This window comes from Aplidium turbinatum, chromosome 2 (assembly GCF_918807975.1).
Source record: "Aplidium turbinatum chromosome 2, kaAplTurb1.1, whole genome shotgun sequence".
In the NCBI taxonomy this organism is placed as follows: Eukaryota; Metazoa; Chordata; class Ascidiacea; order Aplousobranchia; family Polyclinidae; genus Aplidium; species Aplidium turbinatum.
The window spans coordinates 45045208-45064410 of record NC_137473.1 but is presented as its reverse complement, the minus strand read 5'-3'; the positions used below and the strand labels follow the sequence as shown (position 1 = coordinate 45064410).

Sequence of the window (19203 nt, the reverse complement as noted above, 5' to 3'; positions counted from 1 at the left end):
TGATTACTACCGCACTGCGCGTGTAATCAATTGAGCGTTCTGTACCACGTTCCTTAGTTGATTGTTTTGCGTTTCTTTCTTGATATATATTGAGTTGTTTTTGTGCACATAAGTGAGTAAGTAACAAGAGGTAAATGATTTTCTCACGTGGTTGGCTATCGCTACAATTATTATTGTTTATTTTATATTAAACGTCTGGAAATACAACAAATGGAAAATACAACATTGGTGAAAAATTACTTAATAAAGCAGATTAACCCAAGAGCATTTGAACCATAAGATGAACAATAATTAATTAAACTACCATTCAACGTTTTATAGGCAGAGAAAACTTTTTTCTACGGTTTGAGAAAAAGTTTTCTCTGCCTATAAAACGTTGAATGGTAGTTTAATTAATTATTTCTGAAAGTTCCTTAGTTTCATATTATAAGATGAACAGTTGAATACATTCACAAAAACTTAATCGATCAGGTTGATCTCACCTCAATTTGCCAAGAATTTATTGCTTTTAATCATCGTATTATTAACTTTTTTAGGAAAAAATTTGAAGTGTAATACAGTGGCAGTCACCTATATAGTGACAGTTGAAGGAATCTTGTTGTTCTTTGATACCAGTAGGCCTATCATATTTGTATATTGGTGGTGCAGCTGTTGTGTATGCGCACAGCCTACTGTATAATGCTGCAGATTATTTATCCCAGGTGGTATTATAACTGTGTGTGTATTGTTTCTTTTTTTATTTGTGTGTTTATCGCCATATTTTGTACAGCACTATAAAGCGTAGAGAAATAAAACAGAGTAACCTTTGCGGGTTTAACATACTTTATTACACACAAAAAATATAACATAATTAAAATAAATTCAAACGTTTTCGACACGTACGTGTGTCCTCATCAGGAATTAGATCTGCAATATACATAAAATGAAAAATCAGAAGATAAATTTGACTTTGCACTGTAACTGTAACGACACTCTGGACTGAAAAGCACAAACTGAACAAATGATACAAGAATGATTACGAGTAAATTATGCCGTGGGGAACAGATCATGAGGTGTAGACTACAGGCATTGGACAAACAATTAGAACACACACAAAAGGAACGATGAGCCACAGACAAATAACTGCCGGTTGAGAGATGGATTGTTACGTTTGATTTTTAAGGTTTTCATGATCTTGGTCTGAAAATCAGATCTGCCTCGAGAGATGATTTTAAATTGGCCGATCGAGACATTGTCAGTGTACGTTTACAAAAGGCGATGTGCTCTTTAATTGCACTTTTAGTTGTTAGGTTTGGGTTTAAGTGCACCCCGGTCCTTGTCAACAAATGTCCGGTTGACATACCAATGTATGTGTTGTTTTCTGATGAGGACACACGTACGTGTCGAAAACGTTTGAGCTTATTTCAATTATGTTATATTTTTTGTGTGTAATAAAGTATGTTAAACCCGCTAAAGTTACTATGTTTTATTTTTTTATGGTTCAACAAAGCAAACTCTCTACCAAAGCTTTATCAATATAAAGCAATTTAACAATTTTGTAAATGTTTTGACCAAATTGGCCCCAAAAGTGGAAACTTTTCGCTTGTTGATACGAAAGGCAATCATGAAAACTCAATGTACCGTATAAGTAATAAAGTATTCGGAATGCAGCAATGCTAAGGGGGGTCTGGGGGGCTTTGCCCCCCAGAAGTTGGATTGACTTTGACTGCTGCGCCTCTGGGCCCACCTACTTTTAAAATGGTTCCTCCATTCCTGTCTGCTGGTCAGTTGCTCGCGGCGATAGGCCTACTTGTTGAGGTTTTAGAAACCGCTAATATTATATGGATAACCTTGGTTGTTCTTTCATATTACCCTTTACACTGCATTACTCGATTTGTGCATGGAAGATTGCACAAGGCTTACAGTACTTGCAAAGCATGTTATGGCCGCTTCCTATACTTGCAGAAGCTTTGGACTACTGATGCAGGCCTAACCTCCAGGGTTAGCAGTGTTATAGTTTCAGTTTTTGTTCAAGTAGTGTCGCCGGTAAATTATTGGCTATCACTAAGGTTGCTCCTCAACTTACACGCCAAGAGTTGAACCATGGATGCTTGGTCTTGCTGTTTCTTCGATGCCATGATAGTCGCAAGTCGGCTGTTCATGTCCTGAGCAATCGGAGCAGACAGATTTCTTCTGAATAATATAAAAATGCAACATGCATTATTTTGCACATTATTTCTACTTACCAATAAACTTTCCTATTCTAATTGCTTCCACTGAAATCTCAAATGGGCTAGATTTGAAGTCTAGAGCAGTGTTGTTGCCATGGTTTGGTGTTAAGGTTTGACATGCTTCTTGTGGGGCTCCGAATGGAAAGCCATTCGAAAGATTTAACATACAAAAACTTGTCAGTAATGCAAAAGTAACCATAGCCTACTGTATTAAACTACTCAGTGTTAGATCAGAAATTCATAGCCTCGAAGTAATTATACTAGAACAAGATATATTAGTCAATTTTTTAAGTTTTTTTTATTGTAAATCACGTATATGCTTTCTCATTGGCAATCGCTGGCTTGCTGGACAAATAGCCGTTCCTGAGTTGGTAGACACAACAGTTGTGGACACCCTGTCCAATGAAAAATTTATCGTCTGTTGTGTCTCATTTATGCTTTCGGCTCAGCTTTGAGCAAATGGATTTAGGATGGTTTTTTGTTTGTCGTATCCAGACTTACACCGGTGGTTGAAGATTTAAGTTAAGTGGACGGGAAGGCAAGGAAGCCAATCTTCATGTCCACCTTCAGGCATGCCTTTAAGTGTCCGGCCAAAGACAAAGCTGCATGCTCTTGAGCAGTGTCGAACCGGCGCCCTTTCGATTGGCGTTCCCAGACTCTCACCACTCGACTATGCAACCGACAAGATGGTAATGTAGGCTTACTGAACTACGATTTTGTACGGCTAGGCCTACATAGAAACAACTTCTTTTGCAAATGAATGAAGAAAATGGATAAGTGAGATGAATACAGAATTAACCCTTTGCTTTTCAACCTTTTTCTGCAAGTTAACTGCTTAAGGGGGGCCGTTTTTGGATCAAATTCAATCAGCTGTTTCATGTGATCCACTGGTGCTATTTCAACAGAAGTTGCACTGGCTGTAAAAAATCATTTTGTCTATAATTTTGAAAAATCAATGTTCTAAAATTTTATATGCTAAACTTAATATTTCAATTTTTGCAAAGGTACCCAAAAACGACAGTTTTGCTTTATCTTACCGCCCTTTTATTGCTGTGCTAATCCGATTTCATTCAAGGGTCAGGAGAGCAATGAGCTCGAGCAATCGCACGAAGTGTGTGTGCTCACTTATCGCATTGATAAAAATTTACGACTTGCCAGCAAAGCTTATTGTGCTCATTCCTTCTAAAATCCTTACAACCAGAGTAATACTTTCATACGAATTTGAAAAAAAATGAAAAATTCAATATCATTACATCCGCCTTGCAATTTTTGGAAAAGACAAGAAAAACCAAGTGTATGGCGTTACTGTGCTTCTAGTGATCAAAGAAAATATGAGGGGGGAAGATCTGGCCTTTCTTTGAGGAGCAAATTGCTAAACAAAAACCTAAGTTCAGTAACAGGCTATTTGTTTATTTTAGTTTTTACAACTGGTATCAGTATACTAGCTTGAAAGGGATTGTAGTAATTTTTAAGACATCACAAAGCTTAGCTTGCAGAATTTGTCTTGTTGCGCTTATAACTATTAACAACAAGAGTAGAAGGTTAAGGAGGCACTGAGTCAGGTGTCCATAAAACCAAGAAAAAAAATCAATTTTTTGCTTGCTTCGCTCTTTCAAACACATTACATTAATGATTAACCTAACTGCTGAAATAATGCTACTGTATTTTCGCAAGTAATACCACCAGTTTTTATTTAATATTACTCCTGCCTCACCTATTAAATTTATTGCATCTTAAATATTTTGCTTCGACTGAACTCTGGTGGCCGCTCTCCAATTTTTTTCTAGATCCGCTACTGCTAAAAACAATATCATATGTTGACATGTTGAAACTGCTAAACAGTTTTATAAACATGAGCAACTCTCTGTGTTGCAAATGCGCTATTCTCAGTTGCAAACAGTTACTTTCTGTTAGAAATAGATATCCTCCGTCGAAATACAAAAACTTATAGGCTATTAAATAGCAGGTATCTTAAATGAAAGAGGTATCTTCAAGTTATTTACGAACTTGGTTGATCTTGACAAAAATTGTTTATTCACAAGAAAATACGTTAAAGATTTTCGATTATATCTGCAAAGACATTAGTGCAACACTTTTAGTTTCAAGCTAAACTTCAATTTTGAATCAATACTTTTGTGTCGAACTGCTGCCGTAGGATACAAAAGCTTGACTCATGGTGTTTGGTAGATGTGGCCTCCACAGTGCACGCCTTCAATAAGAAACGTTACCGGAGCTATAAAAAACATTCATAAAGCATTGAGCGACCAAAACAAAAAAAAATCTGAAAACATTTTCTTGGGGTAAGCCTCCTGAGGCTACCCTAATATAAATATTTGCTGCTTTGGACCTCAAATATGTATATTTGCTATTTTCATTTTTTTTTTCTGCTAAGATTTGGCACTTCCCAGAAAGTTTTCATTGCTACAATGAATAATAAGTTACAGATTTCGACACTTTCTAGTAAAACGACCAATATTTAATTCTCTATATTCATTATGTCTTTGGGAATAAGCGTATGGAAACACTATGCACGCAAATCAAAACAACTTGCTGAACACTGGTTAATGTTACAAACAGAATGTTTCTTTGGAATTTACAATTGTTTAGAATGCAGACCGGATATCAACAAAACGTTTAGTGATTTTCTTCATCGAAATAACTAAACATTGAACATTTTGGCTTTGCTTGATGCAGTGACTCACAAAGCTGGTTTTTTCGAGTCATTGTTAGTTAGTTTGACGTTACGCAGTTTCAAAAATTATGTTTCGTGGTGTCTTCTGATTCGCTTCAAAAATATACTTTTTCTAAAATACTAATTTAGACCAAAAAAGCATAAACAAGATGAAGTGATCAAAAAAAAATAAAACAACCTTTTAAAAAACAGCATCATAACAAGCAATACCACAAACACATTTCAAGTTATCCAGCTCAGTGGTGGCTGACCGCGCAAAATAACCTATTTCCGCGTAGGCTAATTGGCTTTCCAGACCTGACGGTTACAGCCAAGTGGAAGGATAAAGGAGATAGCATGACACTACGAATTTCAGAAAAACGTTGATTTGAAATTGAAACAATAAGATAACTCGACAGTTCATGTCCAAATAACTAAAACTTTCAGCTATGCAACGGACAGTCGGACATGCACTTTATGTGTTGGACATGCTAAAATATTCTTTTTGTGTAAGTTATAAAATGGAAAATTTAGCCTATATTCTTATTTTTCTTTCCTATTTCAACTTGGGCAAAGTTTCTCGCAAAATTAAACTATAATTTCATAAAAACTTGAGTCGTTTTTCAGATATGAACCTGAAATTTGTGGTTTAGGTCTTTATCCTGATAAAAATCCAAAACGTTACCTAAAATCATAAGTTTAAAAGAAAAAATTCTAGACATTGCCATATGCATAAGATATCGTCATATCGTTTCTGATCCTGTTGTCACCAAATATGCAATTTGAAACAATAAAGGAATTGTAAAATTTAATGATTTTTTGCAACAATGTCATTCAGAAAAATCTAAAAGCACGTCAATAATTTCATTGTGACAGAATGCTTGTGCCACACAGTGGTATGCAGAGATTTTTAGACTCAAAATCGTATTGATGAGTTTTGGATCCAATCCGGAGGTTCGTTCCTAATATCGCTTTTCTAGCTTCGCCTTTCAAAATGCCGATTTCTTCGCCAACTCTTCAGTGGTCTTTGATTGACGACCAAAACTAAATCTTAAAAGAAAACGGTAAACGCTTTAGAATCAAATGGAGCTATTGTGTTCACTTATTTCTTTTGTACAACCATGAATGAGGAAACTAGATTGAGTAAAGTGATATTGAGCTTTTCCATTATCTTCTAGCGAAAAACTGTCTCTCACATGTTGGTGATGAAATGTGACAAAACACATCTTAAAAATACAGCTTCTGAGTGAAAAATAAATTAGACTGAATCACAGCTAGACAAGACGACCAAAAGGACATTAGTTTATGTAAGCTCAGAAGTTAGTTTGTGAATATTGTTTTTTCTGGACTTTTCAGCGATGCAGCCTACCAACAGTAGGCCTATATGTATTGTATATTCCTCAATAATTGTATGTTATATGCTCTTTCCAATTGTGTTGAGTTGACTGAAGATAGTGTGGGAAGAATCTCTTGGTAGGTTGTTACTTATACGTACTGCTCTGTGCAAGTATCTTACTGTAGGTCAACAATCCGTAGTCAACAGCAGATTTACATTTGTCAAGCCTCCTCCAACCCCAAAACATCGAACAATATTTTGAGAAAGCAAACACAAAATCAACAAAATGTTTTCGGGTTAGGACGTAGCTGGCACAAAATTTTGGAGACGGAAAATAATCATTTTTGCACATGCGAATGAGCCCGATAATTAGCCAGCAAAGACGGAGCAGCCATCGGGGGTCTGGGAGACTTCCACCAAGAAAAGTTTTAAGAAAATTAGTTAACATTGCACATTTTAAAAGTACTTTCGTCCTAAATCAATAATAAAACTTTGTGAACTGATGCTGTAGCAGAGTTTAAAACATTTAATTTAAAATATTTTGGAGAACAATGCCCCTTTGCCTCCTGACGACTCCCCATGTTCTCGGGGTAGACTACTCCCCAAGCTTAAGCCCATATCTCTTTTCGTAATTCCTTATTTCTGACAATGCTTCTTTAAAAAGACAAAAAATAAGTTTTAGTAGCCTCACTCCAATGTTTTCTTTTTTAAACTTACCGTACTCCTAATGTAGCCTACAGTTCAGTAGCTTACATTAACTTCTCAATGCTACAAAAACTCAAATCCAAAAAACCACAAACTTTTGCAGGTAGACTTCGTAATTTGTAAAAAAAAAACGAAAACAGGTAGGCTATAGGTAGCCTACTGCTTTTCTGTTTCATTAGGGAAATAGTTTAATTTATTTTTTTATTTACCTCTCCAGTGCAGAGTACGTTCCTTTCTTTACGGTTGGGGATTGAGGCGGAGTCTCATTTGTAGTCACGCTTGACGGGCTTCTTGTGACTGAAGATCTTGAGAGCATTTTTCGCAAACTGTGTAGTTTTTCCAAAGCCCCAGAAGGGTTGGTCTAAAAAACACGTATATTTGGTTACATAAAACAAGCACTTTAAAAGCGTCTGAAGTTTATAAAACTCATAAAGTTTGTTGCAAGTTTAATGTTATTTTTTATTTCAGCAGAGCCTGCATGCTTCAAATTTGAAATAGCATGTTTCAAATCGGGTCAAAATGTTCAGTTTCTTCTTGCAGCTTTGTCCAGTGGTCCTCAACCTTTCATAGTTTGTGTCTCCCTTAAAATAAATTCAAAATCTATGGCCCCCTGCTCATCAATAAAAAAAAGAGATAACATACACTTGCGAAACTTATAATAAAAGAGTTTTAATTAACGCTGTTAGTTCGAAACTTCCGTTAAGTCGAAGAAAAGCGTGATAATCAAATAAAAACAATCAAAATAAAAGTTAAAACATAAACGAAATTACGAAAGGAATCAAAGTTGAAGAGTTACACTACCCTGATTGTCTTACAAATATGATATTAATAAGACAATCAGTACAAATTATTTTTATCTTGGAATCATTAAAGAAGCTTCTGTGTTTTTCTCCGGTTATGAGACGGCCAATGTAGTAATTTCGATGACTATTTTAGGCATCTCCTGTCCATGACGGAAAAAAACATGATGGCTAACGTGCTAAAGTTCACTTGTGTCTTTGGATGTTTTCGATTGGTGGGTGACACAAATAAGGGCCTACATTCGTGGCCTCCTAAGAAGATCATGGGCCCCGGTTGAGAATCTCGGACTTAGCTTATCAGCAGGGCTGTGGACCAGGTAGAGAATCGAAAAATCTTAACTTAGTTAAAGTTAAAACTGCGCCGGTCTTTAAAAACATGTTAAGTTAATATCGGGTAATTTTGGTTCAACGACATGGTCATTTGCAAACCTTTGAAGTTGGAAATCTAAGTAAGATAAATATTTTATTGTTTCTGTTGATGGTCCTTTCAAATAACCTGATTGCATGGACATATATTGTTTATAAGATGCCACAATCCCAACCCCCAGTCACCAAAAGAACTGCAATCCAACTATCAGCACATTAATGTAGACATTATAGTGCCGGTGAAAATGAAGGCATAGCAAAACTGGTTAAAACTTGTGTCTCCAAAGCTAACCAGTAAAACTTCTTGTCCTGCTTTTTTGTTTTTCTTTTATCATGCATCGAACATAAACAATGCAATACATATTTTACTTTTGCAAGATAGAGCCTATTTCAGCTTCAAACAAAAAAAGCTGTTGAAGAGACAGGACCTACCAGTAAGTAGGCTACAGTAGTTATGCATGAGACCAGCCTATGCATAACGTTAATGATCAAGATCAGTGGTTCCCAACCTTTTTTGGTGTCGGAGCCGAATTTCAAACTTCAGAGTACGTATGGAGCCGCATGAAAACACTCAAGTAATTATAACGAAAATTCTAAAGCATGTACCAACGAATAGCAACATTAACAAGAAAAATAACACAAACCAATTTAATGTCCAACTTGGCATTGGCTTTGAGCCAAGTTTGTCAAAGCGAGGCGCAATTGCAGAGGATGCAGTATGCAGTAGCTGCTTGAGGTGGTCATCGGTCAACCGATTGCGATATTTATTTTTGATTCTGATCATTTTACTGAAAAGTGCTTTACATACGTAAGTTGATCCAAATGCAGAGCTATTTTTCTGGGCATTGTTTTTCAAGTTCCGATACTCTCCCTCTGGAACTCGACTACAAAATTCAAGTAGGTCTTCACTTTGAAGTAATTGTTTGAGCTCGATATCTGACTGCATGTCTAGCAACTCCAATTGAAAATTATCAGGAGCTGTGGCCACATTAACTGCAATAGGATTTGCAAACACGTTCATCATTGGCAAAAATAAATTCATTCCGTTAATGCGGCAGTTGAACTCATCAATCAAGTTACTGATAAGTCTGCTGTATGCTTCAAATGATCCATTGGTTCGATGGTCAGATAGTGTTGGGAAATGTGTTGTTTGTAACATCACCTGCAAGCTGTGTTTTCCTTCAGAGTCATTACTAACCTTGAACCCTAATTATTAATAAATTTTTTATATTTGGTGTGGGATTTTCAGGGGTCAATGAGAGCCGCAAGAAGGCTAGCTTGGAGCCGCATGCGGCTCTAAGAGCCGCGGTTGGGAATCACTGATCAAGATGGTCATAACTGTTACGTAACACTTCAACTGGCAGCAGAAAAACTTCATGCAAAAGTATAAATTGTGAGTATTGAGGTGTGCCATACGTCGTTTACTAACCAGGCGCTCATTTGGCAAACACGTTGATTCCGATATACACTTGAGTTTCTGCAGCAGAAAACGACATGAAGTATAAAGGTTTTAACTAGCAAACTTATTAACTACCGTGCTGCCGCTATTGGTGAAATATAAATAATAATCACCATGAACATCGTAACTATTCAGTTCAGTAAACTCGCTGTCAACAGCATGGGAACATCAAAAAATGCTATTTATTTTGTAGGCAAGCACATCAGTAGGCCGATTTTGTTTCAGTGTCCTGATATTGGTTTTTCGTTGTTTTAAATGAAATAGCATATCGATTCCTGTTTATACTTGGGTTTTAAGGCAGAGTAAAACAGAAGCACAAAGTGTTCAGCTGATCAAAGCATTTATAACTTGGATTATTATTGATAAAAAAGCGAGAAAAAAGTAATAGTATATACACTACCTTCATACGTAAGCCGTTTGTACTTTTGTGTTACTGAGGTATTTTTAAAGTATTACTTAGGCTACTGAATAAGGTGAAGATTGGAAGTCGAGTTAGAATATTAGAAGCTAGCCCGATTGGAAGCACACGAGTTAGAATGAAAATTAGGTGGTCACAACGATAAACCATGTAGGCTATCTCCGTGGGAAAGTTGTAGGATAAAATTCCCAAATCCTTCGTCTGTATGCGATGACCGAAAGAAATACTCTTCTGAAAAAGTCTTTTTACGAATTGTATTTCAAGAGAGCACAGCAACACGGGCTGTTACAAGAAATAGCGCAACACGTATGCACTAACGCACAAAACAACTTGTCATTAACAAGACAGATTTCTGGATAAAGAACAGAAATTTCGTCTAGCTAGTACGCAAAGCAGAACTGTTTAATTTCTGACCAGCTTTCTCATCGACAATCTACGAAATGACGAAACCGGCTGCTACATTTCAAACGCACATAACTCGCCTCTGTGACGTAACAGTTAAAATGTTTGTTGAGTAATTTCACAGGAGGTGAATCTAGCTGATGCAATACTTCATAATTCAAGATGATGTAAGAGTTCCTCGTTTACAGAAATATTCAATGACGTAGACGCCAGGTAAATTATGACGTTAAAGGTTTGATCTGGTGAACGATTGTCCGTAACATTATGCTTAGCTAGATTAAGAAATGGATGTGGCTAACTGTGCTAATCAAAAGTTGGGTTAAGTGTCTGAACGATTTAATACTAGCCTACTATTCATATAACTTGCTTCATGCCGAGTTCATGACTTGCGTTCATGCCGAGCCTAGCAAGCATTAAGTTTTGCTTGTGCTTCTTGAAAACTTAAAATTGTGTTTTCATTGTTTTCAAAATCGCTTCTTGAAACCTCACATCCTGTTGTTATTGAAGCAACGTTAGGATGAAACTAGTCACGTTAGTTCTACTAATTAAGATCTAAACTGAAGCTTCTGTTTGTACTTTATTTGTTGTATCCAAGTTTGCACCTGTGGTTGAAGATTTATGTTATGTAAACGTCAGTGTGGCATAGCTAGGGAATGTGCCGCCCGGGGCGGATTCAGATTTTGCCGCCCCTTCAAGAAAAAGCATGTGAAAATGAAATGCGTTTTTTTGTCAGATTATAATCAAAATCCAAAATCTTAGTCTGAAAGTGCCGCCCCCAGACGTGTCGCCCGGGGCGGTCCGCCCCCTCCCCCTAGCTACGCCACTGGTAAACGTGAAGCTAAAGAAGCATATTTTTTATCTTTCATCAGGCATGCCTTAATTGCCTTTAATTGTGTTGCCAAAGATAAAGCAGTAGGCTATGCTCTGGAAAGGTGTTGCACTTGCACTGGCACCTTTTGAGTGCCGCACAAGGGTTCTTACTTCTTACCACTCTCTATTTACACAGCTTAGCAATTTTGTAGTTGCAATACACATGCAATGTTTAGAGTTGGAAGAATTTCAGGCCATATATCTTTCTACCTATGCGTTTAAACCAGGTGTTCTTTGAAGTAGACTTTGCTTTTAAAATAGGTAAATTCAATGAAGCTTAAATATTATCCGACAAATGTAAAAATTCGGACATTAAATTTCGTTCATAATCTACTTTCCGAAGTGCCCTTTTTGAGCCACCGCTTAACACACATGACATACAGACATGTGCAGGAAAGCATGCAAAAATATACAAAATTCCCACTTCAAAGAAGTAAACAGTAGGAAGAACTTAGCCTACTGAAGGTCAAAATATTATAATTAATTTCTTTACTTTACAAAATTTTAAGTTTTAAGGATGGAAACATTCGATGCTTACAAATTAAAGAAGAAGTTTATAATGGTTTCGTATGAAGGCAAGCAATATAGCCACTTCATTGTTTCGCAAACTTCTCTCAACAAAAACAACCGGCTATGATATAAGTGAACTAATATATTCTATAAACTTGATCAATTTTGATGGTTGTCTTCATAGATAACTTTTGGAAAGCGAAAACCAGTAAAACGGTTACCTTTTCAGTATCTTGTGATTTAGAGTAGGTTCGTGTGAATGAATCATTGTCTGGTGAACTAGGTTTACTTGAAGTTGAAAAAAACACTTCATCAACTGAAGTAAAAGTGACTTGTTGGTCCCGCGGCTGGATCTTTGGAGTTTGTTTTTCTCCCTGTTCTCCACTATTTGCAACAACGGCACTGTCGTCAAGTGCCATGACGGTTTTATTTCTTTGGTCGTGAAAACTGTTGATGCTTGGATCTCGACCCTAGTAGAGAAAAAAGTACAGAAGAATTTTTTTCTTGTCAGCCAACGAAAAAGTGACTTAACGTAGCTTACTGTTAAATAAGATATTAAAACTGGTTCACAAGTTGATGTCAATTGTTAATAGCTGTTTTAAAAAGATGTAACTTAATTGTTTTCATTTTCTTTTGTCTTGTGATAATAACGGCAAATTGTAAACTTCAAGATCCATCTTTTTCGAATGCAGCTCAACACAGCATGAATTAAATCTTTGTGAATTTGTTTAGAATCCTTTTTTCCTGTCTAAAAAGGCTTGTTTGAATATAGAAATCAAAGAAACAGTCGTGTTCAAATATTTGTTGCAAAATTTGACCTTTAGCACAGCTATCCAATGAGACTTGAAGTTTCCAGTGCTCAAAGGCAAGTAAATAATTAAGACAACTCCTTCTAATGCCACCAGTATACCGTCCAATAGTAAAAGCCAGCTTTTGCTCATTTTAATCTAGAAACAATAGATCATTTCAATTAGTAAATTAACTATGCCTGTGAAAAAATCTTGCTTTAAATCCGATAACAAAACAGACAAAATATAATAATCTGCAGAGACCGAGATCCTACGAAGCAACGTTTTAGAAGTCCACTTTCAGCTAAAGCAATTTTTTTCGTCACTCAAATTTAATAATTTTAGGTAAAAAAGATATCTTTACTTTTTTGCAGATTTTTGAAGTCCACAAGAATTGAACCTGGTGAGAGAAATTAACCATGCTTCAAGAAAGGTTAAAAGTATACTTTTTTTTTAAGAATGCAATCAAAAGCTTTATTAGGCTATTTACTATTAAAAAAACATATAAACAGCTGAATAGACCTACGTCTTCGATCACAAACCATGTAGATGTGCTTGGGGCGGAACCAATGATGATAATTGTCGTCAAGGCACTAAGTTGATACAGGATCTTCTTGGTTTTCTAAAATACCGAATAGGTAAGTTGTTGTTTTTTTAATTCAGGTATACAGCAACTTTTTTTTCAAATTGAAATTTTACTACTTAAATTCTGTTAAATCAATTCATCAAACTATGTCACACATGAGAGTTCGGCTACTCTTCAACACGACACCAAATGGTCAACAGAGCAAAAAACAAAGGATGCAATAGCGAAGACCAGTGACATGTATACTTGAATACAACTTCGCACTAAACGGACTTAAAAAAATTAACTTGAAATCTTTCTTCCGTGTCGTAACAAGTACTTCGGAAAACAGCACTGGACCAGTGATTGATGACCTGGCCTTTTCCGTGCAGTGTATGAGGAGAAGTTTTTCATTACTCAAAGGGACTGTTGGGACTGTTTGTGTGACTTTTTCAGGAGTATCTCGTCAGAAAAATAAAAACATGGTTTATTTATTATCGCTTTGCAGGTGCTAAGGTTTTTTAGCGACAAGGCTCATTTTCAATTTTGTGTCATATTTACGATATCACCACATTATTATCCGACAGCGTATTTGCAATCTGTAACAGCAGATGAGGTTTATTAACCAATCAGAAGGCAACATTTAAATCAGCCGATTTGAGTCAAGTGACTCATGCACATAAAAAGTTTAAAAGTTTTGAAATGTGGTATCACAGGAGACGATTACGCATCTGCTGGATGAAAGCAAAAACAAATGAGTTTGCTACTCAACAAACAGACGGTAACAGGAGTCTGATTAACAACATAAACCTCAGAAAATTCTTTCGAACACATAGCAAGAAGCCACTCGATGAAAAATTTAATGTTGACTAGGATGGCATAAGGCAAACGAACAAAAGGACGACAAATAATGAAATATTTTGACAATATCAAGGTAATTACGGGAATGAAAAGCATGCCGAAGTACTACTAAAAGCAAAAGACAAAACAGAATGGAGGGAGTTCATGTGGAAGATCACAGCTGATAAAACATGATCAATTTGTTGAAAAAGAAGACTTATTCAGGTGATATTGTGTTTTTTACGTAATACCACGTAGTCTTCTGTAGGAGTAGACTTTAAATAAAATAAAAAAATATTTTTGCTTATAACACCCTTTGTCATCAAGAACGTTTAATGGTTTGATAATTTCGCTCTTCAAGATAGGATTTCATTCTTCAAAAAAGTAGCCTAGCTGTGACTATGTGCTCATCAAATATCTCAGACAATCACTTTATCTAGTACGCTTACATGTCTTCGTCAGATTGGATACGGATCTGACCAGATGTGGTAAAGATCAATGGCGCACGGTGATCATTTTTTTTTTGGGGAGGGTTCTTACACATTATCAGCAAACCTTCAATAGGTTTGCAGTTTGCTCAATAGTTGGTCAGATCTTATAAAAATAAGCTAATGTGATGTGATATTAATAGTTATTGTGCAAATCAAGAATGTGTTTGAAACTTTTAAAAAAATGTAAACACCTAAAAAAATGGTCACCATATGCCACTGGAAAAGATATGTTCCTGATAAAGTGGCCGTCTGCGATGCGACTCCGCACAAAAGCGTTAAAGTGGAATACTTTTACTGAATATTAGCACTTACTTTGATTTTAGTTGGGACTACTTTAGTAACCTTTCTACAAGTAAACTTCACGATGCAGTACACGACACAAGCAAGGATAACCAGAAGGCATAATCCAGTTATTGAAGAGAATGCAATCTTTTGTCCTTTAATTTTAGGTAGTTTGTACCAGCATCTGAACATTAGCGTAAGACTATTTTTGAAAATATCGCTTACAATTTTCATTACTTCAATGGTTAGGATGCCCGTTTCGGAATGGGTAAACGTGACTTTCATACTTAATGACGGCACCGAAAAGGATTGATAAAGACAACAATAATTTTGTTTCTACGTCACATTTATTAATAGAGGAAGAGCTATGAGCAGCGATGTAGGCCTACTGCTGTTTGTTTCATGAACGTCATAAAACTTCCTGCAATTGACGGTGCTTAAAAAGTGAATGTAAGAACAATAAGAATTAGGATACCTTGGTACAACAAGGTTATCTAACATAGTAGTACAGTACTTGAAAGGAAATGACGCTCTCTTTTGTACTTTGGCTATTAATATTTGCAATAATAAATTTTATGATTATAACTGACGCTTTCTAAACGTAGCTTTTTAGATAAAGCTGGTTGAATTGTTGTTTTATCTTACACAATTGATTACGAGGTCATTCTTTAGCAAATATTCTACTTGCTCAATTGGAATAGCTAACAAGCTCACGATTGTCTAGTTGTGGTATAACTTATCAGGATAAGCATTAGTAGCCTGAATAGAACAAAAGATTGTCTTAAAAACAAATCGCATAATGCAAAATATCATTAAAAGTTAATTGAAGCAACTTACAGATGAGGGTCAAGACTTGATATGTTCGAAAAAGCATGGTTCCAAATCACAAAGATAAGAACCACGATCGATCCTAAACCTGTAAATATAACATTGGCTTACAGCTCAAAAGAACACTATACCAGAGGTGTACAAGAACAGGATCCGCCGCACCCGGACCTTACTGTTTTTAACAGAAAAGGATCGAATTTGAATCTTCCTTTTTTTATAGAAGCCGGATCTTGATCGGATTCGGATTCTAAATTTGTATGATTTTTTTAAATTTTGAATACAAAAATGTAAATTTTAAATAAATTCTTAACAACATTTTCAATCTCGGAAAAAGTTCTGGACCGTTTCGTTTGTGGCAACACTAAGATTGTGGCCCGGACAAAGTTGATATTTGACGAAGATTGTCTTTCAAAATAGTTTTATTTGTTGCATGTGTGTAGTGAGTGTAGTATGTGTTGAAAAACTTTAAGGTAAGAGAGATAAACTTACATGAGGTACACTGTAGTCTACATAAACGTACCGTACTTTACTTCTTCATTATAACCTACATGTTTTAGTTATTGTTTTACTATGCGTTCAACAGCTATTTCACTAACAACAAGGGTTGTGTCGTGTAGTATGCAATTATGCATCTGAATAAGGAAAGATAACATATGGCAAGTCAGGATGCTTGGTTCCTCGCATGGAAGTGTAAAGTGCCATAAGAGGTGATCGGACCATAATGCATGATGTAGTAAGAAAGTCTAATAAGTAGTAGTTTACTAAATTTCATGAATCCATCTTGCAAACATTATGAATCAGTCATGTGGCGAAATACGTTTTAAACGAGTCTTTAGACGTAAAATTAATAACAGATCTTTTTCGGATCCGGATCTGAGATATCTAGAAACCGTTGGATCCTAATCAGATCTCAAAAAGCAAAACAAGCTCGAATCGGATCAGGATGGTAAAGATCTGGGATCCGCACACTTCTGGTGCACTATGATAAACTTCTGGTTATGACGAATGGTAATGTCCTCATGTGGCGGTTCATAGGCCTACCTAGCTACATGACTCATACACACTGGTACGACTAGCATATTATGGTTAATAAGTTTCGTTTCGCCAGCGCATAGGTTTAAGGAAGACTACTTGTTTGCTAGGTATTATTATATTCATTTTGTCATATACAGTATAATATATTATCTAAAATCTTGCGACGGTTTGTATTTTTGTACTTTTTTTTATTAAGTGCGGTTTTCTAAATCGTAATTAGGAGTTTTTTAACAGCAAACGAGAACTAACAAGATTGAAAATGTCCTGTAGAAATCAATCTACAGCTCATTGTTATTGTAGGTTGGTATTGAATAATATTCAGATTTGTACATACTACAAGCAAATGTGAAATGTAAATAGAAAGTCAACATAATAGCTTAGTACAATTGCTTTGAGCAACAGAACAAAAGATGAATAATTACTGAGTTAAAATAAGCAAAAATTTTCTAAAAGAACTTACCGTATGCTAATAGTGCTGATTTTAAAAAGAAATGGGAAATATGACGTGAAACTCTCTGTCTTATCGTAAAACTCAAAAATAACCAGTCTAGCAGCAGCCAAAACATGACGAAAAAATGTCCACAAAGAGACAACACAGCGCCTGCAAAAGTGAAATCACATTTATTGGTTAAAATTACATTATTAATATCATCGATTTTCTCAATGTATATGTTTTAATCAGATTATAACCGGCTTCAAACACAAACCATAACAAAACAAATGCACTTGTGAAATCGTGCAGGTCTGCTTGTTGTAGCCTATCACTATACCGTATTCCTTTCTGAGGTAATTACTATACATAGAGCTCACTCGTTACGACAGAGAATAAAATATCTTCTTTCACTTAATAATGAAAATGAAGATTATTTCTCCAAAGATTTAAGTTTGACAAACACTCAGATTAAGTCATTGATTAAATTAATTGAAGCTAACATTTAAACAACTTGTGTGGGATAGGCTACCCGGTTAACGACCAGTACCTCACCTTCCATTCAAAGTGCACATTCAAACATTAATGTAAAGATTCTACACATTCTACCAAAAAATACTAACTTATTTTAAAAAATGTAGCCTACTGACAAAGTCGTAATTATGTAAAATATCTATAATATTCACAATAAGTTAACTAGCCTACTCGTATCTGTAGTCGCCTTTAGAAAGAATACTAGTCACATACAGCAGCTGTTTAGACTGTGTGGACCTCATTTCACTGTAGACTGGTGTCGCGACAGTCATCAGCACATGATAATGATAATCGTCGGCTTGATGTGAGTCTTTGAGGACGAGCATCAATTCTCTTACGATCACATGGCGTAATGGTAACTAATAATAGTAGTAGCAGTAGTAGTAGTAGTATGATAGGCTAATAGTGTTGGCAACCATGTATTACAATTGAATATTTTTATTTCGTTGCGGAAAAAGTGAAGCTATCAATCTCTTGATTTTGCATGTGTAAAACGCACCTGCCGCACATGCTGATGCCACCGAGGTGATTTCGTCTTCTGTTGTATACAAGGTCATGGTTGTGTTACTTGAATTAACATGGCCACTCATGGTTGTGTCACTTGAATTAACATGGCCACTCATGGTTGTGTCACTTGAATTAACATGGCCACTCATGGTTGTGTTACTTGAATTAACATGGCCACTAAGAGCTGACATCAGGGAACCGATGTACCATATCAAGAGTGAAAAGCAGAGGTTTATGGAAATGATGTTTTGTCTTTTCACTCGCAAAAACCTGAAAATTAAAACCATAAAACTTAATGGTATATTTAAAAAAAGATATTTTATGGTTGATATGCGTGCAAAGCTAACTAGAGTCAACTGAATAACTCGAAACCTGTAGTTATTCTAGGTATCCTTGCGTGACATCAATAACGGAATTGTTTTTCCTACAACTTTTACGTTGTGATACGAAGCAGAAAAAGGACGAGACCATTAGTAGGTTACTGCTCGCAGAGTTGGATGTCGTATAAAGTGAAGTCCAGTCGTGATTGAAATAGAAACGCTGCGTATGTGGGTGAAACATCCAGACGTATCAAATGACGAAACGTTATGAAATGAATACCCAGTAACAAAATTATGTCTATAACATTAAGATTGAAGATGGAAACCAACGCAAAAAAAATGAACTTAATGTACGGTATGCTAATTGACATCATCATTGTGTTGGTAATGATAACAGAAGAAAGTAGTTTATTAAAAATCTTACTTGCTTGAGGTGAGGGTCACTAGGACTAAGACCACACAAACCATTGAAATGGAGTTGCCCACCACTATTGGAGTAACATCGTGTCGCTTGGTCACGTTTTGTGTCATATTTAAATCCATTGAAATAGATAAAGTTTCACAAGAACGAAGTAAAAATCTTTAGTTAGATGTTTAGCGTAAATTTTACCTATTGCCTATAAACAAATGATTAAAGATGCAGTAAAAGACAGAAGGGTTTTTCGTAGTTACCTTGGTCTGCTAAGAAAAGAGAATACAATGATATATCATCTAAGACCGAAGTCAACCTAGATTTTTTGGGATACTGCCCGCTTCAATGTCTACACCTATAGATTCTAAAGTCGAAGTACCAAAAATACTTTTAAGAAATTAACCTCTCAACTCCACATATCGGT

General features: G+C 35.8%; 1 protein-coding gene across 1 annotated transcript; it reads right to left on the bottom strand.

The window, feature by feature from the left end:
- Positions 1-4300: 4300 nt before the first annotated feature.
- LOC145765252 (uncharacterized) lies at positions 4301-18871 on the bottom strand. Its single transcript, XM_082577044.1, has 10 exons — positions 18792-18871; positions 18040-18317; positions 17037-17177; positions 15551-15629; positions 14744-14897; positions 13062-13157; positions 12566-12694; positions 11969-12217; positions 7132-7283; positions 4301-5931 (listed from the first exon to the last, which is right to left on the bottom strand). Exons 1-10 carry the CDS (start codon positions 18833-18835, stop codon positions 5871-5873), a joined length of 1383 nt encoding a protein of 460 aa, XP_082433170.1. The 5' UTR covers positions 18836-18871; the 3' UTR covers positions 4301-5870.
- Positions 18872-19203: the final 332 nt, after the last annotated feature.

Excerpts from the sequence above, each read along its gene's own strand:
- LOC145765252 (XM_082577044.1), bottom strand. The coding sequence starts at position 18,835 with ATGGTTTGTGTGGTCTTAGTCCTAGTGACCCTCACCTCAAGCAA. Across the intron at positions 18,318-18,791 it reads GTGACCCTCACCTCAAGCAA|GTTTTTGCGAGTGAAAAGAC; the intron begins GTAAGATTTTTA and ends TTTAATTTTCAG. Across the intron at positions 12,218-12,565 it reads ATTGGATAGCTGTGCTAAAG|GGTCGAGATCCAAGCATCAA; the intron begins GTCAAATTTTGC and ends TTTCTCTACTAG.